The 27,822-nt window shown below is 34.7% G+C and overlaps 2 protein-coding genes across 17 annotated transcripts in view; one reads left to right on the plus strand and one right to left on the minus strand.

Annotated features, from left to right (window-relative positions):
* Positions 1-25,796, minus strand: part of KIF20B (kinesin family member 20B) — a 76,370-nt gene extending 50,574 nt beyond the window's left edge. For 4 of the 16 annotated variants that reach the window (XM_070561605.1, XM_070561573.1, XM_008534252.2 and 1 more), the window contains exons 1-18: positions 25,600-25,727; positions 23,587-23,726; positions 23,055-23,202; positions 15,343-15,429; positions 15,111-15,227; positions 14,508-14,646; positions 13,758-13,942; positions 11,032-11,068; positions 10,323-10,550; positions 9,258-9,369; positions 8,272-8,343; positions 8,031-8,177; positions 7,204-7,366; positions 6,391-6,678; positions 3,093-3,232; positions 2,694-2,832; positions 1,525-1,633; positions 626-678 (exon numbers count right to left, since the gene is read on the minus strand). In XM_070561605.1, the coding sequence (XP_070417706.1) occupies positions 626-678; positions 1,525-1,633; positions 2,694-2,832; positions 3,093-3,232; positions 6,391-6,678; positions 7,204-7,366; positions 8,031-8,177; positions 8,272-8,343; positions 9,258-9,369; positions 10,323-10,550; positions 11,032-11,068; positions 13,758-13,942; positions 14,508-14,646; positions 15,111-15,227; positions 15,343-15,429; positions 23,055-23,201 (2,163 nt within the window). In that variant the 5' untranslated portion in view covers position 23,202; positions 23,587-23,726; positions 25,600-25,727. Of the gene's footprint in view, positions 1-625; positions 679-1,524; positions 1,754-2,693; positions 2,833-3,092; positions 3,233-6,390; positions 6,679-7,203; positions 7,367-8,030; positions 8,178-8,271; positions 8,344-9,257; positions 9,370-10,322; positions 10,551-11,031; positions 11,069-13,757; positions 13,943-14,507; positions 14,647-15,110; positions 15,228-15,342; positions 15,430-23,054; positions 23,203-23,586; positions 23,733-25,599 lie in introns of all 16 variants that reach the window. The other 12 variants (XM_008534253.2, XM_070561524.1, XM_008534249.2 and 9 more) reach the window with 7 other exon arrangements.
* Positions 25,797-25,855: 59 nt separating this feature from the next.
* PANK1 (pantothenate kinase 1) overlaps positions 25,856-27,822 on the plus strand; it is a 110,502-nt gene continuing 108,535 nt past the window's right edge. Inside the window, exon 1 of the mRNA XM_070561635.1 lies at positions 25,856-25,990. Within this exon, the coding sequence (XP_070417736.1) occupies positions 25,911-25,990 (80 nt within the window). The 5' untranslated portion in view covers positions 25,856-25,910. The remainder of the gene's footprint in view (positions 25,991-27,822) is intronic.

A 27,822-nucleotide genomic window follows, 5' to 3' on the forward strand; every position in this document is an offset into this window, starting at 1 on the left:
GCAGGTTTAGAACCCTAAATTTATTTCACCTTCATGGATACTTGTAATTTCATTTCTAGACCCATCAATGTCAAATCTATCTACAATCATTTGGAGTGACAATCTGATCTGAAGATAAAAGGTGCTGGAGATTTTCAGGATCCCAATGCTGCACATTGCTCAGGCCATTTTCCATATTTTAAAACATTCAGTAATTTCAGACAAAATAAACACCATTTAAACATATCTAATCAATGCTATGCACCGAGTGAAAGAATGAAATAGATCTGTATGTGCTAATGGAGAAGTACCTCCAAGACATCTTTTAAGGAAAGAAAGCAAGACACAGAACTACAATCCGACTTGTGTAAACTTATTAAAAGGTATATGTATATGTGTATGTGTCATGTCTATATATCTATACCTCTTTCTATATATATATATACATAAATCTTTTCTGGAAGGACTAAAGAAACTTTCTAGCGGCCATCATTGAAAAGAAGTATGAAGGTGAAGGCATTTATACTTTTCAATTTTTTTACCATGTTCATTTATTACTTTTCATTAATGTACCTTGTCATAATTCATGCTCCTTCAATTACTTATTAAGTCCCTTATCAAGATAAAATAAATCATAAAGTATTACCTTTTTAGATTTCTCAAGCTCTTGAACCAATGAATTTAAGTTCATTTCTGATTCTGAAAAAATAAGAATATTGAAAATAAATACCTAAGCATCTAAAACAATTTATCACTGAATAATCATGAAATATAAGCTGCTATAGTAGACACTTTAACTAGTGTCACATTTAGGAAAAAGGATTTTGACGGGACTAGAAGCACACAGCATTCAGCTACTAATTCTACCACCAAGGGTAGTGTTTCTGAAAAAGCCACTTTCAATGCTCAGGGTAAAAATGATTGACATATCCTAAATAGCAAAAAGCTTATGGTATAACTTCAGAGAAAAGAAGCCAGTACCTTTCTGGTCCACTTCATAATGCAGAGGTACCACTTACCTACTATTTTCTACGCATCTTGTTTCACACAGAAAAGGGCAGAATATTTCATCTAACTCTCTTAAAACCCAGATGTGACAATCATATATCGCTCTCAGAGCTAGAATGAAGCACCAATCTAAGAGCCTTCTTAAGATCACTCCACAAAAGTGACTCTATCCCAAACTTGCGAGCCCAGAGCAGAATCTACCACACTATGAGAGTTCATAAAGAATACAGAAGAACAAAATCTACAGCTTTACAATTTCCTATGAAATTTCTTAATTTGCTGATAAAGCTAATACTTAGTTTGGTTTTGTTTTTTGTTGAGAAGTCCATTTTCTAATACTATTAGTTTAAAAGTAAATGAAGCAAAAAAAATTTTTAATAGCAAATTACTATAAAGTCATACAAATGGTAAAATATTGAATATGTTACCTAGATCAAAGAATTTTCTGGTCGCTATCCTGCATAAATCTCTTATACTTACCAACTTTCTTTTTATGCATTTATAACATATAAATACGGGTAAAATACATCTACTTACCATTTTCTCTCTTTTTTAACTCTTCCTGGGTTTTGATTAATTCTTCTTTGGTTTTAGCTAATTCAGCTTTAACTTGATTAAACTTTAGTTCTAAACAAGCAATAGCTTCCTGGGGGTCAGCAAGAGATGCAATATATAAGTGAGCAATTTCAGCCTGTTTCTTAATATCAGTGACATCATCTTGAAGAGAATCAATAATATCTTCAATTCCTACATAATTATGCGCTTCCTAAAATAGCAAAAACCACATGCCTAAAGTTAACAGTGGCTTTCACTCTTACCATGGGGTACCATCTGATTTAAACAGTTTTAAAAACACACAGCAAAAAAATTCACCTGAAATTTTTTTAAATAAACTATATCAAAGTATTCCAATTATGAAAAAGTTGTGTTCCATTTGTCATTTTTTGTTTTATGAAACATATACATATTTCCCCATAAAAACAATGTCATAAACTGTGATGTCATTATAGAACAATTATAACTATCTAGTTCAGGTATACTTTCAGTAATACAACCAGTCCTAAAAGGCTTTGTTGGGACAATCGAGGAAACAAACCTCCATTTTCACAACTCAGATCAAGACCTAAACCATGTCAGGCACACATAATGATGGTTCCACAGCAAGAGTGTGGATATCATCATCCCAGGCCCCGAAATTGAGAAATTTAAAAAACAAAACAAAAACAAACAGCAATCCCAAAAAGATGTGATCAATTTCAGCTTCAGTGAAAGCAGCAGGAAAAGATAATGTTTCCTCAACAAGAGGGAACGGTCAGTCGGCCAGGAAAAGCAATCCTTTTTATAAACGTTTTTGTTTTCATCAGAGCAGTAAGTAGATGACCCCTTAAGTCTCTTATACCTTTAAACTTTAAGACAAATCTGAGAGGGATATCACATAATAAGACAAAACAGAACCTGTCTACCTATAATCAATACAATGACTCAAGCAACACCAAAATGAGATATATATCTAACAGAGAGATAATTTTTTTCAAGTCCTAAAGCTATATTTAAACCATTTGTGCTTACATTCCTAAAAAACCATGCTTCATTATAATAAAGCTAAATAGTAAGTTTTTTTAATTGTAAAGTATATTAATGTTTCTCATCATTGATGTGGAACACTAAATCCTCGTATCCTGGATTTAATATTTCAGTGAACCTACTTCGTGTTCAACTTTCACAGCACAATCTTCATTTGTTGGTGCTTCTTGAGTGTCACATTTACCAACCAAATCCTTGAAGATAGCCAAACGACACTCAGCATTTTCTTCTAATATCTCTCGTTCCTGAAGGAGCGTTTCCCTTCATAATAAAAATTAATTCCATTAAGAAACAGAAAAAGCACTATTTTATGTTTTATTAAGTATATTATAAACTAAAAGGAGATTTAAATAATCATTCACGTATAATTCAGAATCCAGAGGGATTAGTAATAGCTATTTTCAAGACTGTATAAAGTGGTCAGAATTCAGAGGCCATCTAATATAAAATAAGTAAATAAAAAAATTAAACAAGTAAATAAAAGTCTCAATTTTTATCAGGACATGAAAGAAATAACTTACTTAAAGTCAGCTTCCCGCTGAGCGAAATATTGAGTACATTCCTGTGTAACTTCTTCACGAATTTTAAATTCCAATGTTAACTTTTCTTTTCTTTCATTTATCAGTTTTCTTTTCAAGTCTTCTATTAAATTCAACAGTTTCTAAAACATATAAATATTAAAATTCTAATAAAAGAATATATCCCAAGAGAAATACTATGTGAATCTTCAAAAATAAAACTCTTTTCATTTAGTCGATTATAATTATGTATCCTTTTAATAGCAATAATATTCTCACTGAAAATTATGTATTTACAGAGATTCATTAATCTGAAAAATCATTAAATTTTAGAAAGACTCATAGTAACTCAAATGTCTCACTATTTAGCTACACTAAGAAAAAAAGGAAAAGAAAATGTGAGCATCTATTATCCACCAGGAACTACTCTGGGGGGTTCATACTTGATTTCATTCAATCCACACAACCTTCTGTGAGCTTGGTAGCAGCATCCATATTCTGTAGGTGGGGAAAGTAAGGACCAGGTCTGTGGTAAATGCTTAAGGCTGAATTTTAAATTAGTCTGTGAAAATCTAAAGCCTAAGTGTTATATAGAGTAATTACTAAGAACCCCCAAACACTTTCCAAAATGGCAAAGAGAGGTGTTACATAAACTTATCTTCTTGGACTTTTCTAACAATCCAAATGTGAGCAACAACTATAGCCTTTGAAAACACATAATCATGTAATATGGACAATGAATAAACAAAGCAATTAACACTTGATATGGCCAGTATAGATTCATAATAAAATAAATTCTGGCATTAAGAAAACAACCTGATATTCTAAGGTTTCTGATTAAAGTTTCTCAACGATAAATCAACCAACCTTCTCAAAGCTACAGATCTTTCAATGTCTCAATTTTATATTTGAAAATATTTCTATAGCTATCCTAACTTTGAAATTCCACTTCTAAGAACTTACACTGAGGAAATAATTATATAATAGGACCCAGTGTTTTGACTCTAAGAATGGTTATCACAGCGTTGTTGTTTTCTGGTAGTGGCTATATTTAAACAAAGAAAAAGTGAAACTCAACTCAAGAGTCAAACATAAGAGATTGGTTCAATTATGGATCCGTCATACAGTAAACTACTGTAACGAATAATGATGACATAGTAACAATTCACACTTTTCACAACTTATTTTTAAATGAAGAAAACCAGTAATGTATAGTAAAATCCATTAACAATAGTGGCAGATTAGAGAGATCTTTATATCTGTTTTCCTCTTTTTCTTTTTCCACACTCCACCATGATTATATAATACTTTTATATTTTTAAACAATCACACTTTCCCACTGTTTAAAATAATATAGTAACTACTGAAGGAGAAATGTGGGAGACTTAAGAGAATTCTGCGTGAATGTGGGACTACCTTGGGATTTTGGTTTATTTTAATAATGCTCAACAATTAGTTTTCTATCATTGTTAGCATCTGATAAAGTCTTTGATTAAAAAAATTCTACTTGATTATTCTAGTTAAATAACTGTAAGTTTATATACACTAATATCAATATATTTCATACTGCTTTTTAATACTCTCAGTCCTCCAATTAAAATGCTAATATGAAGCAAAGCCTAATCATTTCATTTTTAAGTTAAATATTAGAAGAAACTCTGATGAAATTTTTATTTTAAAGTACCTAGTCAATGTCATAAGATACGCATTTACACTATGTAATATAATATAAACTATAGTATTACTTTTCCCTAGTAAATTCAGAAATTTTACTAACATTTCAAGTTTAATCAATAGCACATATAAACTTCAGCTTTGAGAAGATCAGCAGAAATTAAAATAGGACTATTAATAGATTCTTTTGTCACCGAGGGAAGTACTACACTATAGAGGCCCAAAGTAAACAAGATCCAATCACAGAATGACCAGATAAACAAGGACTAGTAGCATCTGGAACTTTCATTCTCATTTCCAAACAACATGGGTGCAATGATGGCCTTCAGGGACTGTGAAGTAAATTATTAAAATGAGAATATTTAACTCAATACATCATCCATCTACTTGGACTTCTATAGGGCATAAGAGTACTATGATGTGAGATGTGTCAAGACTAAAGTACATCCATGAGCACAAGGTTAACCAGATGCTTGGAACACTGGTAAGAAGACTCCATGTAGACATATGTAGTCAGGGCCAGTTAATGAGGGGAACTGGTATTGCAGGCATGATCTAGATTTCAAGATCAATACAACGTAAATATATGTGTGAACTGTATTTGGGCAGAGGCTATAAGATTTAACCAGTGTAAAATCTTATTTACCATAACAAATAAGATGACCAAGCAATTCCTGTTTTTCAAGAAACAGAATAATTGGTACTGGGTAGACATTTTGAGTAGTTGTACTTAAGACTGTAAAGTAAACATCTGGTGGAGTATGATAAAATCATTCAGTGAAAGGATACTGAGGAACAAGACATTCACATGGTTGCAAAGTTATCCCATAGATGATATGCCTTTACATTGAAGAGAGATCTGAAAGACAACACCTTAGCTAAGTGAGCAAAACTTAGCATCACCAAGAAAGGGGAAATAAGACATCAATGTGTCTCCTGAAGTGATACAATGGGAAATTCACACCTCCATCCATATAATAGGATTACCTAAAGTGTTAAATGTGAACTGTGAGGAAATAATCAAACAAAACCAGACTGGGGGTATTCTACAAGACAACTAGCCTCAACTTTTCAAAATATCTATTCTACATTAGAGATAACTAAAGAAACATGGCAATCAGAAGCAACATGTTAATTCTGGTTGTAGACCAAAAACAAAGTGGCTATGAAGGACATATTGGGACCACCAGAGAAATCTCAATATGGACAGTATAATAGATTATAATATTCTATCAACATTAAATGGCTTAGATATGAAAATGGTCTTGTGATCATGAGGAAAATGCCCACATTCTTAGGAAATATATGCTAAAGTAGTTAGTTGTAAGATGTCGTTATGTCTGCATCTTGTTTTCAAATGGACAGGCAAGAAGAGGTGTATTTAGATACTCATAGCGAATTAAAGTAAATACGGTAAAACATTAACAACTGGCAAATACAGGTGAAGTATAAATGGGTGTTCATTGTACTACTCTTTCTGTAGGTTTGAAATTTTTCAAAATACAAAGTTGAGATATAAAAAACTAAGTATATCGTTGAAAAAAATAGAGAAGGCCTTAAGAATTGTTAACCCTAACTTCAGTATAATAACAAACCAAGATTAGAAGTATGAGTTCTTAATACATACTCTCTTCTCGTAGCCAATGCAAGCCTTATCTTCCTCTAATGTTTTATCTAGATGTTCATCAGTAAGTTCAGTTTCCATATTTTGGTTTTCTTCAGCTTCTTCGACATCCTCAACCAAATCTTCATCTTCCACCAGATCTTCTAGACTACTTTCCCAGGAAATTGTGGCTCTTTTCACATTTAATATTTTATTATCTGTATTATTAATGTCTAGTGATGTATCTTGTGAAGACTTGACAGGTCCAAAGGATTTCTCTTGAGAGGAATTTAAAGTATCTGGAACACAAACCTGTTAAAATATCCAATGTAGTTTTTAAAACAGGAAAGGCAACAACTGTCCACTAAAAAATAATTTTATAAATTTAGATCAAATGACAACTCAAGTGTTTTTTAAAAACTTCTATACAAACAAACATACAGGAAGGAATTAGCATCCTTAAATGAACATTCTGGTAAGAAAAAAGCCCGTATACTACAGGTAAATTTACTTTCCTGGGTTAAGTTCTTGGTACTATTCCTAAGAGGGGATATCCTGATTAGCCACTAAATGACCCAGATGGATGGCAGCACAGACAATCTGTTGCAACAATACTTGTAATCTGTAACAGGTATTTATTATTAACTCTTGACATCAATTTAATCCTAGCAGGGGTAACTTTCAATCTTTTCCCATGTCCTCCTACTTGGTCAAATACTTACATTTTTAATTTTCAATTATTTCCTAGATTTACAGTTATAAGAGCAAAATGAATTATTTACTCTAAGAAAAAGTTGTTAATAGTCTAGTAATAAGAGGCTTAATGAATATATTTACTTTTTGTGCAATGGCTGAGAACTTCAAGACATTCAGTGTCTCATCATAGGCAAAACAACACTGGCTGATGTTGACAATCATACATATTTTCCCTTTACCATTAAAAAAACTTTGAAAATAGTGGGTCAGTTTACTTTCCCGGAAAGGCACATGCTGTTGAAACCTACGGAAAAAGTTTAAGTTAAAACAAATCTGATTAAGTCAGAATGCTGATAAATTTTACAAAGAAATATTTAATCTAGCTATCATGAACTTAAATTCTAGATTAGTGATTAGTTCCACCTGAAATAGTCATTTTTCTGTTTATGTTGTTTTCTTTAAATACTACTAATAATAATAACCCATGAGGCAAAATATAAAGAAAATCACATTGAACTGGGTTGTGTTCTCTAGCGTAAAGCAATTATACAATATATGCCATGAAACACTAACTAGAAATAATGAAGGCTGATTTATAATTTACTCAGCCTAAAATGCTAATTAATACAGAAATGTATCACATGTAGAAGAACACAATACATTACTGAGAATAAAGTGCTTTTCAGATGCTAAACCAGCATCATGAGAAACTTATTATCTACAGTGTCTGTTGATATCTATTTGCTATGGAAAATACTGTGCTTACTTGACAAGTCACTGGCATCAGCTGACACTGTTTTTTATTTCTATCATTTTTTTAATCCAAGATCTCTAACTATTTAATCGTAATCTACACAGTCATAATATAAGCAGGTTAAAAACAAATAAGAACTTTCCTAAACTAGCAAAGTTGAAAGTTTAAATATTTTAATACTTAATATATTAATAACACTTTCAGCAACACTTACTTTGACTTTTCACTGTTCTTCAAAACATTAATACACTTTCCCAGAGTCAGTAAAGAAGTATTGATGTTTCCAGTCTCTCTCAACCTTTCACCTTCATTCTGTGTCTTCATGCTTCGTTCTGAACCAGCAAGATCACATAAAGACAATCTGAATTTACCAAAAATAAAAAAATAAAAACTTTAAAAGTTCTTCAAAACAAAATAATTCAAAGTAATTACAATTTAAGGAATGTTCAACTTACTCACTGACTCGCATTACACGAGGCATTTCAGAATCTTCAATCTGTAATATTCTAATAGTGAATATGCTGTGACTAAAAGAAATATACAAAGATCAAATGTTATCTTTCATTTTTATTTTCTGCATTCTAAATACAAGAGGCAAGCATCTAAATCAGTATCTATTTACACGCTAATACAGCACGGCATTTTCCAACTAGCTGCCAGATATTTCAGTCCAGTGTTCCACTCTCACCTACATACCCAACTACCTAAAACCAAATACCTTATCTTTCCCTTAGCCCCAAATCCCTTGAATCTATTCCTTCTCTTAAAATTCCAACTTCTACTAATACAATCACTTTAATAATAAAGTCTCAAATTGCTTACAAAGATCATATTATTAGTTAAAATAGTATTATATCCAGCTACTCTTCTTTGAATATATACCTAAAGCAAAGAACACACTTGGCGTAAATAGAGGCTTATCTGGATCATATATTATCCTCATGCCTTACAGAGTATGCAGGACAGGGCTCTTTCTCATTAAGAGAGAACCTGTTTTAATATCTCACTGCTTAAATTTATTTCCTTTTGTCTTTCATCCTCCAATCCCTTTCATCAAAAACATCCTTCCTTAACCCCTTGAGATTTTGTCATAACTCAGTATGCATGTAGTGTCTGTGCTCATGGGGTAAGTGGGAGACACAAAGGGAAAAGTTCACCATTATAGGCAACTCTGAAAATATAGAGCTTATATATTCACATAAAACCTGCAAAAAGACCTCAGAGACTTCATGCAAATTAGTAAATCTTACATTAGAACAAGAAATAGTCCTGACAATCTCATGTGTTCAGTGTTCTTCAGTTTACAGAATGTTTTTATGCCTATGAATTCATTGAACATATCAGAGAAGCTATTGCCCACTTTAATCTTAAATTATTTATATTTAAATAAGCACAAAATACCCTGGGTGCTTCAGGCTCACACCATAGAGTTACTCCTTACCTTCTACTCGAAGCATTGTTCAGTTTTGTGAAGGCAACACTCTGGTGCTTTATTCCTAGTTTTAAAAGTCTATACGCTTCTTTGGAATCAGATACTTGAACCCATTGTAAATCTTTAAAAAATAAAGAGGACAAATAGCAATTTATAAAAACACAGCATTTGTTGTGTAATGTAATCTCTTTGAAGATTTGTTATCTCTTTTCCCAGAAAACACATAATGAATCTTTCTTTTAATAACATGCCCTAGGTGGAGTCAATTCAACTATTCCATACTCCACTAGAAAAGAGGTACACACAAGGATATTATAATGATTTTCCAGTACTTAAGTTGTATACAAACACACAAAGTAAGTATTCTTCAAGAGTCTACCAAAGGGAAAATTAAAAATAGGTAAGATTCCTTAGAACTAGACATGCAGGAAAAAAAAAAGACAAAATACAGTACAGATTTAACGTACAAAATTACCTAGCCATGAGACATTACAGATTACAATTCATTAGTGAATCATGAAATCAAATTCATTGAGTCACAACCAGCACTTTGTAGAGTACAGAAAACATGAATGTGCATTCCTTATAGTAAAGTTGAGTACAATTAATGAAACTTTGAGTTGTAAACACATACACATATACAGATGCAGACACTGGGTCATAATGTTAATACATGTATGTTATTAATCATGTATGTATTTCCTACTGTGAGTAGCAGTTTTAAAAGGTTGGAAAACACCACTGTGGATGAAACAGAAACATTTTCATAGCTCCAAAGTTTGGACACTTACGAACCAGCAGAATAATGTAAATATTAACACACAGCATTCCCATCCCCAAAACCCAATCAGTGATACTCAAGCAAACACAATATTAAACTAGACCCCTAAGACATACTTCCAAAGCACAAACTTCTCTTACGATCTTGATGTTAATAATTAATATAAATATAAATATAACATAATATAATCTAAATATAAAACTTTTAAAATTTCCAGTTTGTCTTCCTATAGCTTTAACAAAGCCTAGAAAAGAACTTCAGAACAATAAAATAGAAAATACTCATTAGTATACCTTTTATAAAAGAATAGCCCTTTATATCTTGGGAAAGGCGTAGTATCTTTCTCTTTTGGAACTTAGATGATACAGGAACAAACAAGTCATAAATACATTCGTTGTAAATCTCAAAGAAAGAAACCCACACAGAAAACTTTATATTATTTTCCATATTCAAGCTAGCTTGTTCACAATCTTTCATGGATTCTTCAAAATCTGGGATATTCAAAGAATTTGTTAAACTTCCTACAAAAAATAAAAGAGGATCATCACAAAATTAAGCATTTGACTAAAAATGAGACAATAGGACAGACAAGATTACTGGACTTGAAAAACTAAGTATCCTTAATCTTTTGACCAGAAATGTGAAATATTTTCTTGCATCCACACAGATGTAAACAAGATTTGTATTAACCAAGGTTTGGCTTCTTTCTTTTCTTTTTGAAAGTACGCTGATGAACCAAATTGAAAGTAAATGTAAAGGACAGAAAAACTACTGTCTCTTGAATTCAACATGAAAAGTTACAACCAGTGAAAGAGATATCTGTGATATTAAATCCAAATAAAACCTTACAGTGACTGACATTTCATATAGTTATGTACCATTTACCAAGTATTACTATGTCATTAAAGAAATTAAACACTAGGAGTGATTCAAAAATTAAAAGCTTTTCATTGTATTTCATATAATCAACACTTTAAAGCTAAGTGAGAAAGGAAACCTTACCATAAAGAGTATCATCACTGTCATTATGTATAACAACCTAAAAAAGAAAGATGTTTTTAATCTTTATATCTCTAATAAAAATCTTTAATCTTTAATAAAAGCCATTGTTAAATAACCACTATATTAATTATCTATCCAAAAAGTCACCAACCAAACCACAACCTTTCATCTACTCAATTCAATGACCTCGTCTATTAATTTTTTTACTAGTTAAATAATACATTCACATAATAGGAAATTTTGGAAACTACAGAAGAGTATCAAAAAGAATATCATCATGGGGCTGGCCCCGTGGCCGAGTGGTTAAGTTCGCGTGCTCCGCTGCAGGCGGCCCAGTGTTTCGTTGGTTCGAATCCTGGGCGCGGACATGGCACTGCTCATCAAACCATGCTGAGGCAGTGTCCCACATGCCACAACTAGAAGGACCCACAACGAAGAATATACAACTATGTACTGGGGGGCTTTGGGGAGAAAAAGGAAAAAATAAAATCTTAAAACCAAAAAAAAAAAAAAGGGGGCTGGCCCCGTGGCCGAGTGGTTAAGTTCGCGCGCTCCGCTGCAGGCGTCCCAGTGTTTCGTTGGTTCGAATCCTGGGCGCGGACATGGCACTGCTCGTCAGACCACGCTGAGGCAGCGTCCCACATACCACAACTAGAAGAACCCACAACGAGAAATATACAACTATGTACTGGGGGGCTTTGGGGAGAAAAAGGAAAAAATAAAATCTTTAAAAAAAAAAAAAGAATATCATCATATATAATCCCTGTCACTCAAGAGGCAATTACTATTAATATTTCAATATATTCCTTTCTATTCCTTTCCCCACACTTATTATACTGTAAGTTTTTTCTTTCTATAATTAAAAATTACTTGTAAACATTTGGTGGCTGCATAATTGAATAGTTGTGAAATGACAATTATTTCTCTATTCTGTACATTTATATTACGAAGTTTTGTTGGTACATACTACGATAAACAATATATTATTTTTTGTTCTGCATTCTAATTATTTCCTTAGGATGTATACCTAAACCTGAATTGGGAGATGAAAACATACAAAAATATTTTAAGTTCTTATTCTTAATATAGTATTACCAAATTGCTTTCTAGAAACATATTCTGTAAACAATGTATGAAAATGTGTATTTTTTTAACATTTTAATAATTTCACAGGCAAAATAATATTTTATTTTAACTGCATAACTTGTTAGGAAAAATGTTTTTCATTAATGACTTTAATTTCCTCTATGAATTATCTAAGCAATTATCCACCGATCTCCATAATTTTTGTTTAAAACACTCTTTTACTTTCAGAGATCATATCATGGACTCTGAACTTTGAACTCCACTAAGTAACAACTTTTTATTACCTTGAAACACTGATTTCTAAATGTCTTAAAGAAAGAAACCTCATTGATATTTTGAAAATACTTAAAAAGCTGTTAATAGCTTTTAACAACCTTGACTAGGATAGATGCCTGAAAACATAACACAAAATGGAGAAGGCACAAGAGGAATAAATAGACAAGTATAACTTTATAAAAGCAATTTTTCATTAAAAACTAATAAAAAAAGAAAGTAAGAAAGGAAGTAAACATATAATCTAACAGATAACAGACATGTATTAAGGTAGTAAGAGATTTAATATATGTCAAATGAAAGAGCAAGTTACAGAACATAGGTATATTAAAATCTCATTTAAAAAAAGGCTATATCCTGGGGCTGGCCCCGTGGCCGAGTGGTTAAGTCCGCGCGCTCCGCTGCAGGCAGCCCAGTGTTTCGTTGGTTCGAATCCTGGGCGCGGACATGACACTGCTCATCAAACCATGCTGAGGCAGCGTCCCACATGCCACAACTAGAAGGACCCACAACGAAGAATATACAACTATGTACCGGGAGGCTTTGGGGAGAAAAAGGAAAAAATAAAATCTTTAAAAAAAAAAGCTATATCCTACACAAAGAAAAAGATATGAATACACATGCAACTATATACGACTGCGTTTGTGTGTGTATATACAGACACATACAGAAAACTCTGTATACAGATTTTGTAGAGAAAAAGATTAAAAAGAATACTTTCCAATCTGTTTATGGTGGTTTTCTCTTTAGGAATGGAATTATAAGAAATTTTCACTTTTTATTTTTCACATTCCCCTGTTTAGTGTCTGTGTATACATATTACTTTTATAATTAAAAAAAGAATTTTTAAGAATCATTACATAGAAAATACAATGTTGCTTCTACAACAACAAAAAGATTTCAGAACCATTTACATTTGTGCTATTTGAACATTTCTGCTATTTGTACAATATAAAATGTCTTCAAACAATTTTTTCTTTTGGCACCTGAGCTAACATCTGTTGCCAATCTTTTTTTTTTCTTCTTCGTCTTCTTCCCAAAGCCCACCAGTACATAGTTGTATATTCTCGTTGTAGGTACCTCCGGTTGTGCTCTGTGGGACCCCGCCCCAGCATGGCCTGACAAGTGGTGCTAGGTCCACACCCAGGACCCGAACCAGCAAAATCCCGGGCTACTGAAGTGGAGTGCATGAACTTAAACCACTCAGCCACGGGGCCAGCCCCTTCAAACAAGCTTTTAATACTTTTCTCAAAAAGAAAAGTCAACCACCACAACCACAAAACATTCCAATATAGGCTGAAACAAACTGAAGAGCTTATAAAAGGTCAAGATTTATATGTATTTTACATACTAAAATACTTCCATACCTCTTTAATTTGCCGAAGCAATGCACTTTTGCTAGCAACTTCTTCTTTCTCTTGGTCTGGTGATAACCGTAAGTATTCTCTGGACCTATGTGGTTTAAGGTTCACCTTTGTATACAGTCTTTCCCGAAGACTATCAAATAATACATTCAAAGTTCGAGGCAGAATGCCAATATTTTCTTCTGTGCCTGTGAAAAGAATTCTTGTTTTTACTCTCTTGGAATATTAGGAAAGCGGAAACACTCCTGGACTACCAAGGCTCCTTCTATATCACCAATGGACAACAGGAAGCAGCTAAGACAAAGTGAGAGAAGCTGAAGGATTACTCAGTCTTCCATCACTTTGGTCTTTACCCTATAATCGACATTTTACCAACTATTATTATGAGGCAAAACCTGAAATTTTACATTCAGATCAGGCCATAAGACGTGCAATCACTCATAATCACGAAGTATAAAAGTAAAATGAAATAAGTGTTTCCCTGGATACCCATGCTTAATTCACCATGTCACATCAATAGTTATTCTGAACTTTCATTGTCATCTAATTCTCTATCACATGGGTAAAGTAGTTTCACAAATTAATTAAATCGATCTGAATTAAAAGCCATTGGCAATACACATCCAATATGCTACTACTACAAAAAATGGAGCTAATGTACTAGGTAATGGAAACATACCTACATGCAAGTATTATGAAAATGAGTGAATATTAGTGCTTTTTTTCCTTTCCAGCAAAAATAAAACAATTTACCTTGAAATGTGTAAGTTTTTCCTGAATTGGTTAGCCCATAAGTAAAAATCAGCCGACTCTGTCCTTTCAAGAGGTCTTTCACTGGTTGCATAATGCAACCCTGGAAGAATTCCTTCTGTGTAGTTTTCGGGCCAAACACCTAAATTAGAATTTTTTTAAAACAAGTTTTTTAGAAAACTCAAGTTAACACTGACAATGAGTTCTACCCTCTCTCTCATGTTTTAAAAATTAAAAAGATTTGTTTTCTAAGATTCATTCTTAAAACAGGAACCATATCCCCAACCCCCACAAAAGCGTAACTACTGAGTTTTCAAAACAGAAATCTGACCCAGCCAATCAAGTTTTCATCGAAATTTTGAAAAGAACATTTCTAAAAAGAAGGATTTTAAGAACTATACAGTGATCTATTTACCTCCAATTATATATTTACAGACCTGAAATTTGAGTCCTACCCTTAAGAAAAAAATACACACGCCAAAGATCTAAGTTCCCTAAGTGCAAGATATACATATAGTTCATTATTATACAATTATGTAGAAATTTAGCCTAAGCCAAGTCTCTTTCACTTAAAAGAAAAATCTTCAGTTTCACATGGTTACTTACCTTGGAAAAGGTGAATTTCTGTGCCATCTGCCCAGAGCTTTTCTCACTTAACCGACCAAGGACGCTTTGAGGATCTTTCAGCAAAACAGTGTGTGAGTCCAGAATATACACACAGCCCTAGAGCACATAAATCAATAAATAAAATAAACCCACAACAAATAAATAAAAACAGTAGTATTTTATCCATTTAATGAAAGTAGAATATTTAATTCCAATTAAATTCAACACAAACCTCAGATTCATGTTCTTTTTCTGACTGTGTGAAGGGTCTTATTCGAAGACAAACCTGGAGATAATCTTTGGATTCCAAACTGTTTGCCTTAAAAAAGAGTACAAAATAACTGTATTTAAAAAATACAAAATGCAGTTTTTCAGAGATCGTCTGTGTTTAAAGTGGCTGATTGTTACATAATCTGAGACTACGCAGAACCTCTAAGCAAACAGTCTTCTGTTTTTAACCTTTTTGTGCTTAAAGAAAAGCAAACCTGTTTCTGAAAAAAAAAATACATCACAAAAGATTTAATTTCCTCCACCTTCTACATTTATACTTTAAGTTTTTAATAAGCCTTTTTCTCATAAAATCCTAACCTTTAAAACTAATAAAAATAACAGGGCTCTAAGTCACTAAAAACATAGAACTCTAGAATAAATCACAAATAACAAGAATAGTCTATTAATCCAAATGTCCAATTCCACCAAACAGTTAGAATTTTTTTGCTGCTTCCTTTGGGGAAGAAATGAGCTTAGTTCATTTTAGAAAATAATTTTAAAGAAATGTTTTAATTTTTTTTAAAAAGGAAAAAGGAAGACACAAGAAGTAGAAAATCTGAATAATCCTATGTCTATTATAGAAATTCAATTTACATTCAAACAAATAATCCCACAAAAAAACTCCGAGCCCCAGTAATTCATTGGTATATTCTCTCAAACATTAGGATATAATCATATAAATTGTAGATAAACTCTTTAAGAAAGAGAATACTTCTCAACTAATTTTGAGTTTGACATAATCCTAACAACAATCTGACAGAGATATCTTCAGAAAAAAATTACATAACAATATCCCTAATTAAGATAGATGCAAAAAGGGGGCCAGCCCCATGGCTGAGTGGTTAAGTTCGCATGCTCCACTTCAGCAGCCCAGGGTTCACCAGTTCAGGTCCTGGGCGCAGACCAATACACCGCTCATGAAGCCATGCTGTGGTGACATCCCACAAAGAAGAACTAGAATGACCTACAACTAGGATATACAACTATGCACTGGGGCTTTGGGGAGGAAAAAAAATACAAAGAGGAAGATTGGCAACAGATGTTAGCTCAAAGCCAATCTTCCTCACCAAAAAGAAAAAAGATAGATGCAAAAATTCCCTAACAAAATATTAGCCAATATATAAAATAGGTAGTACATCATGACCAAAAAAGGTTTATCCCAGGAGTGCAAGGTCAATTTGACATTCAAAAATCAATTAGGGTAACTAACCACATTAAAAGAATAAATGAAAAGAAAGTTTTATCTCTAATAGATGTAAAAAAAGCATTTGAATGATGATATGAATTGACATATGTATTCAAGATCCATTCATAAGAATTCTTGGCAAACTGGATTAAAAGGGAACTTCCTTAATCTGATAAAGGGCATTTACAAAAAACCTATAGCTAACATCATACTTAATGGTGAAAGGGTAAATCTAAGATGAGTAACAAGACAGGAATTTCTACTCTCACTACTTCTGTTTTATACTAGAGGTTCCAGACAATGTAATCAGGCAAAAAAAAAAAAAAAGAAAAGAAAGGAAATAAAAGTTATCCCAATTGGGAAGAAATAAAACTGTCTTTATTCACAGATAACATGAACATCCACATAAAAAAATCCAACAAAATCTACAAAAAGTTACTAGAACTATTAAATGAGTTTAGCAATGTAGCATGATACAAGATCAATATGCAAAACCAACTGTTTTTCTATATACTGGGAAGAAACAGAAATTGATTTTACACAGCAATACCATTTGCAATTGCATCAAAAATTATGAAATACCTAGGGATAAATCTTACATAAGATGTAAAAGACCAATACACTAATAACTACAAAACGTTGCTCAGAGAAATTAGAGGAGTTCAAAATAAATGGAGACACACGTTGTTCATCATTCAACAGACTCAATATTGTTAAAACGTCAATTCTTCTGAAACTGATCTACACATTCAATGAAGTTGCAATCAAAATCCCAGGCTTTTTTTGTAGCAATTGACAAGCTCATTTAAAATTTCACATAGAAATGCAAAGTACCTAGAATAGTCAAAACAAGTCTAAAAAGAGAAGAAATTTGGTGGACTAACACTACCTGATTTCAACACTTATTTTAAAGCTACAGTAATCAAAACAGTGCAGGAAAACAAATAGATCAATAAAACAGAATAGAATATTCAGAAATAAATCCTTATATACAAGGACATTTGATTTACGACAAAGGTGCAAAGGAAATGCAGCACAAAAAGATAGCTTTTTCAACAAATTGTGCTAGAAAAATTGGATATCTACATATAAAAAAATAAGAATTTGGATACACATCTCACATTGTACATAAAAATTATTTCAAAATGAATCATAGACCTAAACATAAAACTAAAACTATAAAACTTCTAAAAGAAAACACAGAATAAAATCATTGTGGCAAAGATTTGAGTTAGGAAAAGATTTCTTAGATATGACATCAAAAGCACAATCCATAATAGAACAAATTGATAAAACGGGTTTCATCAAAATTAAAAACTTCTCTTCAATAAACACTGCTAGGGGATAAAAAGACAAGCCACAGACTGGGAGAAAATATTTGCAAAGGATATAGCTGATATGTATCTGGAAAATACTATAAAGAACACTTAAACAATAATAAGAAAACGACTCAATTTTTTTAAATGAGCAAAAGATTTAAATCAACATTTTACCAAAGAAGATACACAAATGGCAAATATGCACATGAAAACATATTCAACATTTTTAGTTGTTAGGTAAACAAAAATACCAATTAGATACCAATACATACCTATTAAAATGGCTAAAATAAAGAAACTACTCAGAGGCTGGCCTAGTGGTATAGTGGTTAAGTTCGTGCACTCCACTTTGGGGACCCAGAGTTCACCAGTTCAGATCCCGGGCGCAGACCTATGCACCACTTACCAAGCCATGCTGTGGCAGGCATCCCACATATAAAGTAGACGAAGATAGGCACAGATGTTAGGTCAGGGCCAATCTTCCTTAGCAAAAAAGAGAAGGATTGGTGGCAGATGTTAGCTCACAGCTAATCTTCCTCAAAACAAAAGAAACTACTCAGAATAGCCAATATAAAATTGAAAGAGAAGAACAAAGCTGGAGGACTGACAATATCTGACTTCAAGACAGACTATAAAGCTACAGTAATCAAGACAGTGTAGTTTTGGCAAAAGAAAAAAATCAATCAATAGAACAACACAGAGAGTCTAGAAATGGATCCACATGAATACAGTCAACTGATCTTTGACAAAGAAGCAAAGGCAATACAATGGAACAAAGACAGTCTTTTCAACAAATGGTGCTGGAACAACTGGACATCCACATGCAAAAAAATTCACCTAGACACAGTCTTTACATCCTTCACAGAAATTAACTCAAAATGGATACAAATCTAAATGTAAAACACAAAACTATTAAAGGCTTAGAAATCCTACATGACCCTTGGCTTGGTAATGACTTTTTAGATTCAACACAAAAGGCACGATCCATTAAGAAATAACGGACAAGCTGGATCTCCTTAAAATCAAAAATTTCCGCTCTGTGAAAGACACTGCCAAGAGAACGAAAAGACAAGCCATAAACTTGGAGAAAATATGTCCGAAAGATCTGTCAAATAAAGGAGTTTTATCCAAAATATACAAAGAACTCCTAAAACTCAACAATAAGAACACAAACAACCTGATTAAAAAATGGGCCAAAGATCGTAACAGGCACCTCACCAAAGAAGATAAACAGATGGTAAATAAGCATATGAAAAGATGTTCCACATCATACATCATCAGGGAAATGCAAATTAAAACAACAGTGAGATACCGCTATACACATATAAGAATGGCCAAAATCTGGAACACTGACAACACCAAATGCTGATGAGGACATAGAGCAATAGGAACTCTCATTCACTGATGTTGGGAATGCAAAATGGTACAACCACTTTGGAAGACAGTTTAGCAGTTCCTTACAAAACTAAACATAATCTTGCCGTGTGATCCAGCAATTGTGTTCCTTGGTATTTACCCAAAAAAAGTGAAAAGCTATGTCCACACAAAAACCTGCATATAGATGTTTACTGAAGCTTTATTCACAATTGCCAAAACTTCTAACAAGCAGATGTCCTTCAGTAGGTGAATGGATAAATAAACTGAGGTACATCCGCCAATGGAATACTATTCAGTACTAAAAAGAAATGAGCTATCAAGCTATGAAAAGACATGGAAGGAAACTTACATGCATATTACTAAGTGAAAGAAGCCAATCTGAAAAGGCTATATACTGTATGATTCTAACAATATGATGTTCTGGAAAACGCAAAACTATGGAGACAGTTAAAAAATCAGTGGTTGGTGGGGTGAGGAAGGGATGAACACGCAGACCACAGAGGACTTGTAGGCAGTGAAAATACTCTGTACAATCTCATAATGGTGGATACATGTCATTATACATTTGTCCAAACTTGTAGAAGGTACAACATGAAGAGTGAAATTATGTAAACGATGGACTCTGGGTGACAATGATGTGTCAATGCAGGTTCATCAACTGTTACAAATGTACCACTCTGATGGAGGATGCTGATAATGGGGGAAGCTATGTATGTGAGGCAGCAGAGGGTATATGAGAAATCTCTGTACGTTCTGCTCGATTTTGCTGTGAAAATAAAACCGCTCTAAAAAATACAGTCTATTTTAAAATAAATAAATAAATAAAAGGATTGACTATACCAAGTGTTGGTGAGGAGGTAGAGGAAGGAAGAACTCTCATATACTGCTGCTGGAAATGTAAAATGATATTATCACTTTGGAAAAGTTTGGTAGTTTCTTAAAAATGATCCCGCCATTCTATCCCTGGGTATCCAAGAAAAAAAGGAAATATATGTCGATAAAAAGATCTGTACACAAATGTTCCTAGAAGCTTTGTTTGTAATGGCCAAAAACTGTGAGCACAAACGTCCATCAGCAAGTGAATGGATAAACAAATTGCAGCATATCCAAACAATGAACAATAAAAAGGAATGATTTATGGATGCACACAACATGCATGAAACTCAAAATAATTACGAGTGAATGAACCAGATCCCCTCACCAAAAAAAAGAGTATATACTTTATGATTCCACTTATATAAAGTTCTAGAAAGTGCAAACTAATGTATACTGAGAGAACCCTGAGCAGTGGTTACCTGGAAGTGTAATGGGAAGGAGGGATTACAAGGAGGCACAAGAAAACTTTCAGCGGTGATAGAGATATTCACTATCTTGATTAGAGCAACGGTCTCATGAGCATATGCATATGTTAAAACTTGTCAAACTCTATACTTCAAACGTGCAGTTTATTGCACGACAAAGCTGTTAAAAATATAACTTACAACAGCATCAAATACCACGAAATGTCTACAAACATACTTAACAAAAGATACAAAAGACCTCTACACTACGTACAAAACATTGCTAAGACTTCAGAGACCTAAATAAATGGAGAAATAGACTGTGCTCATGGATTAAAACACTCAATATTATCAAAATGACAATTCTTTCAAATTAATTTATAGATTCAATGCAATCCCAGTCAAAAATCGCAACAGGCTGTTTTGTAGAAACTGGTTAAGTCAATTCTCTTAAGAATATGCAAAAAACCTAGAAGACCCAAAATATTCCTAAAAAAGAAAAGCAAAGCTGGAGAATTCACACTATCTGATTTCAAGAATTTTAGCTACAAAAACAGATAGTGAAGTATAGGCATTAAGGATACACAAAAAGCTCAAGGGAAGAGAATAATCCAGAAATAGACCCACACATAGATATACAGTCATGTGATTGTCAACAAAGGTACCAAAATAATTTAATGGGGAAAGAAAGCCGTTTCAACACATAATGCTGAAGTGATTAGATATGGAGTTCTCAAAAAAAAAAAAAATCAACTTGGACCCCTACATCAACTATACACAAAAAATAATTCCAGATGGGTAACAAATATAACCATTAAAACAAAAGCTATAACCATTTCTAGAAGAAAATGTACAAAAAAATCTTCACAACCTTGGGCAAATATTTCTTAGAGAGGACACACAAAATAAGTCATCATAAAAAGAAAAAAAGTTAAACTGGACTTCTTTAAAGTTAAAAATCTCTGCTAGACACCATTACTCCAATAAAGTACACATATTCACAATATAAAGATTGCTCACAAATCAATAAGAAGACAAACAACCTAATTTTTTAAATGGGAAAATGATTTGAAGAGACATTTTACAAAAAAACGTATAGGAACGACCAACAAATATTTGAAAAAGTGCTCATTAGGGAAATGCAAGCTAGAACTGCAATAAAGTACTACTACACACTCCCAAAATTACCAAGTGTTGGCAAAGAGGTGGAGAAACTGGAACCCACATGCCTTGCTGGTGTTGGTAAAGCCACCTTGGAAAGCAGTTTAGAAGTTTCTTATGAAGTTAAATATGCACTTACCATTTGACCCAAGGATTCTATTCCTAAGTATTTACCCAAGAGAAATGAAAACACAAGTTCACAGACAGGCTTCCTCATGAATGTTCCAAGCAGTATTATTTGCAATGGCCCAAAAGCAGAAACCACCCAAATGTCCATCAAATTGTAAATGGAAATGTGGCATATCTGCAAAATGGACTACTACGTAGCAATTAAAAGTAACAAATTACTGATACATGATAAATCTCAAAAACATAATGCCAAGTTAGGGGTCAGCAAATTTTTTCTATAAAGAACCAGATAACTAATATTTTAGGCTCTACAGGCCCTACAGTCTCTGTCACCACTACTCATCTCTGCCATTAAAGTGAAAAGGCAGATTTAGAAAACAAGTAAACCAACAACTATGGCTGTGATGCAACAAAACTTGATATTTACAAATAGTGAAGTTTGAATTTCATATAATTGTCATGTCATGAAACATTATTTTTCTTCAACCATTTAAAAATGTAAAAACCATTCTTAGCTTGTGAGCAACACAAAAACAGGCCATTGTTTACCAAACCTTGTGTTAAGTGAAAGAAGGTAGACACAAAAGACTTCATAATGCGTGATTCCATTTATATACCAAGATGCACTTATCCCTTCCTCCCTTTCTTTCTTTCTTTATCATTAAATGAGCTAAAGTAAGAGAGCCTGGCACATCACGGATACTGAATAAGTATTACTCTTTTATCTGTGTTCCTTATACTCCCCTTTCCTCTTCCATCCTTCTTTATAAAATGGATCGAAAAGTAAATGTATAAGAAAAAATCTACAAAGACACAGAGTGAATATTACAGTGGTAGTAGGTAGGGTGGTGGAAAGACTTTTACTTCTTAAATACTACTAAGTTAATTTTTAAAAACCTGTATTTTTTTTTTAAACTAAGGCTTGCAATTCCAAGAGACATAGTGGAATACTTTACATTTTTAAGGAAATCACAGCAGTACTTGACATATGTTGGATACCATGAACTATTAGCTTGAAGTAGTTCACAGTTTCAACATTTGATCACTCTTCCTTTTGATGATGTCATATCTTTATGAAGCCGGATTTTGAGATAGAAGGTTGCCTTAAAACCACAACATTTGGAAAGCTCTGCTCTAGCCATCCCTGTCCCCAAGCGTGTGTGCACGCTCACACATTTCCACTCAATCACGAAAATCAACCTAAAACTTTTCTTGTACTTACCTCAGTGCTTGAAGCAACTAAGGAAAATTCATGAGAGAGGTCAAGCTTAATGCCATCAAAATTTATTTCCGAAGGCCTTGCAATTGGGTCAGCACTAAAAACATAAGATGGTCTGGGCACCCCATCTTGATTTAAGTTAGATTCCATTCTGCAAGAATAACAGCAACTTCTTTAGACAAACTTAATAAATCAGGATGTAAGCCACCCATAGTTTTAAAAGCCTATGAGTCCAACCCACTACTTCCCTGCATAACACTAGATTTCCAGAGAAGAAAACATTAGACCGTTTCATCTACAACATGATGATCCATGGAAAAGACAAGAGATCAAATTATTTACAGATTCTGAATCAAATAATATTGGACACAGCCTACCACTACTATTCATATAATCCAACCTATGGGTAGATTCATCCGGAGAGATTTCATGAGTAAAAGTAATGCATAAAGTAAGACAGTATAAAACATTCAATCTCTGCCTGAAATCCTCCCAGAAATCAAACAGTAAGGGTCTCAGGCCAAGGGGGACTTACCTTGCATGCAATCTTGTCAAAATGCTACCCTAGTAAAGTTCCTTCTGTGCTACTGCCACCTTGTGGTTATATCTTTTTCTTGATCAGCCTTGAAACCCCCAAACTCAATAAGATAGGGTTGTTTTCGTTTTTTGCTTTTCCTAAATCTCATAAAGACAAAAGATATTACACATTTACCTTCAACATGGCCCAGCAAACTACAGGAACAACAAACCAGACAATTAAATAAGTTTAACACCTTTATTGCTTTTGTTTTTATTGTATAATCACTGATATCATGAAAATGGGAAAATAACGGCAGTTTGATGGAATATTTCAAACATGCAATTTATGGGTGAAAATTAAGAAAACGCGTATCTGATAGAGTCAAAAATAACCACTTCTCTAGAACATGGGGGGAAAGTTTGCAAAAACATTAAAGTACTGACTTGACATTTCATAACTCAAATTTCATGGAAATGCCCAGGAAACTGGAAGGTAACTTCATTCTTCACCTTCAATTAATTTTTTATTAAAAAAAAAAAATGTTGATAAATCTTGTACAAAGTTACTTACTTAAAAAGAATATTTACCTCCTAAGAAACGTAAGGTTATAGTAGTTTATACTTGTTCATATGTTCAGTTTTCAATGAATAAACTGCTTCTTGACATGTACAAAATTATTGAGATATACTGTCACTTTCTGTACGTTTAGTCAACCTCTACTTATGCGTGGCCTCCCTAACTAGACTAGAAACTTCTTGAGGGCAAGGACCTTGTCTTATACTATTCTGTATTCCCTACAACAAATTCAGAAATTTATGTAGTGACTGTCTAATAACAAATAATGATGATAGATAAAATTCTCTATACAAAAAAAAAATATTGGTCCTACTCTTTTAGTGATGTTATCTTTAGCAACAGCAAGGTTCAAGACCTCATTTCTCATTTCAGAATCCCATGACTGAGAAACTACATCTTATCTTCTCTCCAGTGAGATTCCACGGTTGAAAACTGGTGAAAAATAACAAAATCTGCTGCTGAATGAGGTTTCTACATGTCATGCATAAAATATAGCCTCAAAAAAAAAGATCTATTCAACTAAGCGATGAGTTCCTCATATTATTTTTCAACTTGAAGTCTCAGGTCTTAAACATCTAATAAAATATACACACTGCTATGCTGCTTCCGGGTAAACATGCTACCTTGTTCTAAAAACAAAAGCAAACCTGAATTTGATCACCTTAAGCAGGGATTAAAAACAAGCTCCCCCATAAGGCATGAACTTGTGTCAACTAGTCCTTCAGCAAGGAATATTAGAGAGCTGTTGTATGCGAGATCACTGAACCAGAAAATACAACGATAGCCGAAACCCTCTACACTGGGCGATGACAGCAGTCACTGCACTCGCCACACACACCCCCTTCCGCTTGGCACTGCAAAGCCCAAGAAGGGCAAGCCCCAGGCACCGACGGCAGCCAGGAAATAAATGCACAGACGGCCACAACAGGGCTCCTGCCAAAAAGAGACCTTGTCGCCTGCCGAGCAAAGTGCTCACCTTAGGGATGCAGGCTACTAGGTTTGGCAGTGGAGGCCTGAGCCTCAACAACAGCAGCAGGAGCAACAGTAAAAATATTCAGTGCAAACACTTAGTGCCTACTACATACTGGCACTGTTTCAAACAACTTTACGTATTACCATTTTATCTTCCTAAGAGCCCGAAGAGGAAGGTACTATTATTATTACCCTCCTTTAATAAATGAGGAAACTCCCAGAGAGATTTAATACGTTGCCTTGCGTCACTCAGCTAACACGCGGTGGAGACGAGATTTAAACTCTCACAGCAGTAGGGCTCAACTCTCCGAAGTGCACCCAGTGCCCCAGGAGCCCCCATCGCTCCGCAACCCAGTTCCTGAGAGCAACCTCAGGGGCGTCACGAGCTCCGCCGGACGGTTCTCACATTGCCAGAGCCGTTTCCCCGCCTCAGGCCTGGTAATGCGCGCCGTCACCGAACCTCCTTTGTCGCACTCTCACCTGGGCCACCGCCTCTCCCGCAAACTTCGCCTGGTCTGCCGGACCTGCCCGCAGCAACGCGACGTTCTGGTTTTCAAATTCAAACAATGGCGGCCAGGGCACCGCACTGAACGCTGGGAGTGGGCGGGGCTTTCGGAGAGGCGCCGGTGATCGCCGCAGGCTCGCGCTGTGGGCTGCCGGACCGGCTTCCGGAAGAAGCCTGCAAATCTGGGGGCGGATCTCAGCACGCCGGCCAACAAATCGGGGCAGGCGGCCTCGTGGGCGGCCGGCTTGCGGAGACTCGCAGCGTTGGCCGGCGCGCCTCTTCTGCGATGGGTACCACCTTATGTTGGCTGGGACGCCGATCTCACATTCTGTGCTGGAGACAAAAAGACGTGGCGAAGGCTTGCAGGTGAGGCCTCTCCTGCTACGCTTAGCACCGCGACTCCCCTAGGGACCGGCCGAGGAGCGGCGGGCTGTTCAACACCGGGCCCTGTCCTTGCGGGCAGAAACAGGCTTCGCATCCGGAGAGTCCTTTAGAACGAGCGCTGCCGCACCTGAAGGGTCACTTCCCTCGCTGCGTGACCCTACCTGTGGTCCACAGCGGTCCTCATGGACGAAATAAATTTTTCCCGGAAGAGATTTTTATAAGCATTTTCTTCTTTCTGTTCTTTTTTTTTTTTTTTGCCTTTCTGAAAATATAAAGCAGTTATCGCTGTGAGGCGCTATACTGTGACAGCCTGTCTTCCTTGCATAGGCGAGGTCTTTGCAGTGCCCAAAATATAAGTGCCAGTACATCTTCTCTGCTTCTTTTAAAGTGATCCATTTCTTTTGAGTGTGATATTATCACGTTCATATAACAAGTGTTTACTATTAGGCCCTCTCTCCCTGCTGGACTTCGTTTTAAAGGAAAATAACTGCTAATGTTAATTGAGTGTTTACCTTGTGCCAGTCATTGTGCTAAGCATATAAAAGATTCTCTTACTGATCCTGAGAACAACCCTTTGAGGCAGGTGCTGTTATCCTCATTTGATAGATGCGGGGAAACTGAGTTCATTTGGTTAAGTAATTTGCTCAAAGGCATACAGCTATTAATGGTGGAGCTGGGGTTTTAAACTCAGCTGAAGCATTTCAAGACCTACCCTCTTACACGTGGTCTGTTTTTCCACTATTTTACTTGGTTAGTAGAATTTTTAGAATACCTAGTTTGATGAGCTTACTGTCTACCTTTCCTTATCATTCTATATGTATATCTTCCATAACCTCCCCCATTCCTCACTAACTTCCCACTGTCTCATTCAATTTGCCTTCCTTCCCCACAAAATAATCATATTTGAGGTGAGCCAGTTTAGAGTACAGAAGAGGATGCAGGGCCTGGAATAAAAATGAACGAGGAAAGTCAATGTAAAAAAGAAAGGAGGAAAAGGAAAATAAAAACTGGTTTTCCTGTCAAAGCTGGAACTCAAGTCTTTAGTGGGCACTGTGTCAAAGTCTCCATTGCTCCTTCACGCAAGTCTACCACTAAATCCATGCTTCCTGTCATACCTCGCAATGCCTTTATTGCTTTTACTTGGTGTTACTGATTCCTAGCTTTTGAGCCCTCCAGATGCTACGTTTATTGTTCAACAGATATTTATTGCAAACCTCTGTGTGCCAAACACTAGGCTAGGAGTTAGGGAAACAGTGGAGGAGAGTGAGCAAAACAGACGCTAACCCTCAAGGAGCTTACATTCTAATGGAAGAGACAAGTTAAAAAATACAAGTAATTGAGAAATTTACAACTATACTTAGTGGTTTGAAGGAAATGTTCTTAAGAGCTTAAGACTATGGGGCCAGTCTGGTGGCACAGCGGTTAAGTTTGCACGTTCTGCTTCTCAGCGGCCTGGGGTTCACCGGTTTGGATCCCAGATGTGGACATGGCACCATTTGGCATGCCATGCTGTGGTAGGCATCCCATGTATAAAGTAGAGAAAGATGGGCACGATGTTAGCTCAGGGCCAGGCTTCCTCAGCAAAAAAGAGGAGGACTGGCAGTAGTTAGCTCAGGGCTAATCTTCCTCAAAAAAAAAAAAAAGAGCTTAAGACTATGTTGCAGGGGAACCTGAGCAAATGATGTTTGATTTGGATCTCCAAGGAGTTAACTAGTTTAAAAAAAAAAAATGTTAGGAGTGGGCAAAACAGGCATAGGGAGCCTAATACCAGGCACAGGCGAAGGATAAATACAAAATCCAATGGATTCTGTCTT

This window comes from Equus przewalskii, chromosome 1 (assembly GCF_037783145.1).
Source record: "Equus przewalskii isolate Varuska chromosome 1, EquPr2, whole genome shotgun sequence".
Classification (NCBI taxonomy): domain Eukaryota; kingdom Metazoa; phylum Chordata; class Mammalia; order Perissodactyla; family Equidae; genus Equus; species Equus przewalskii.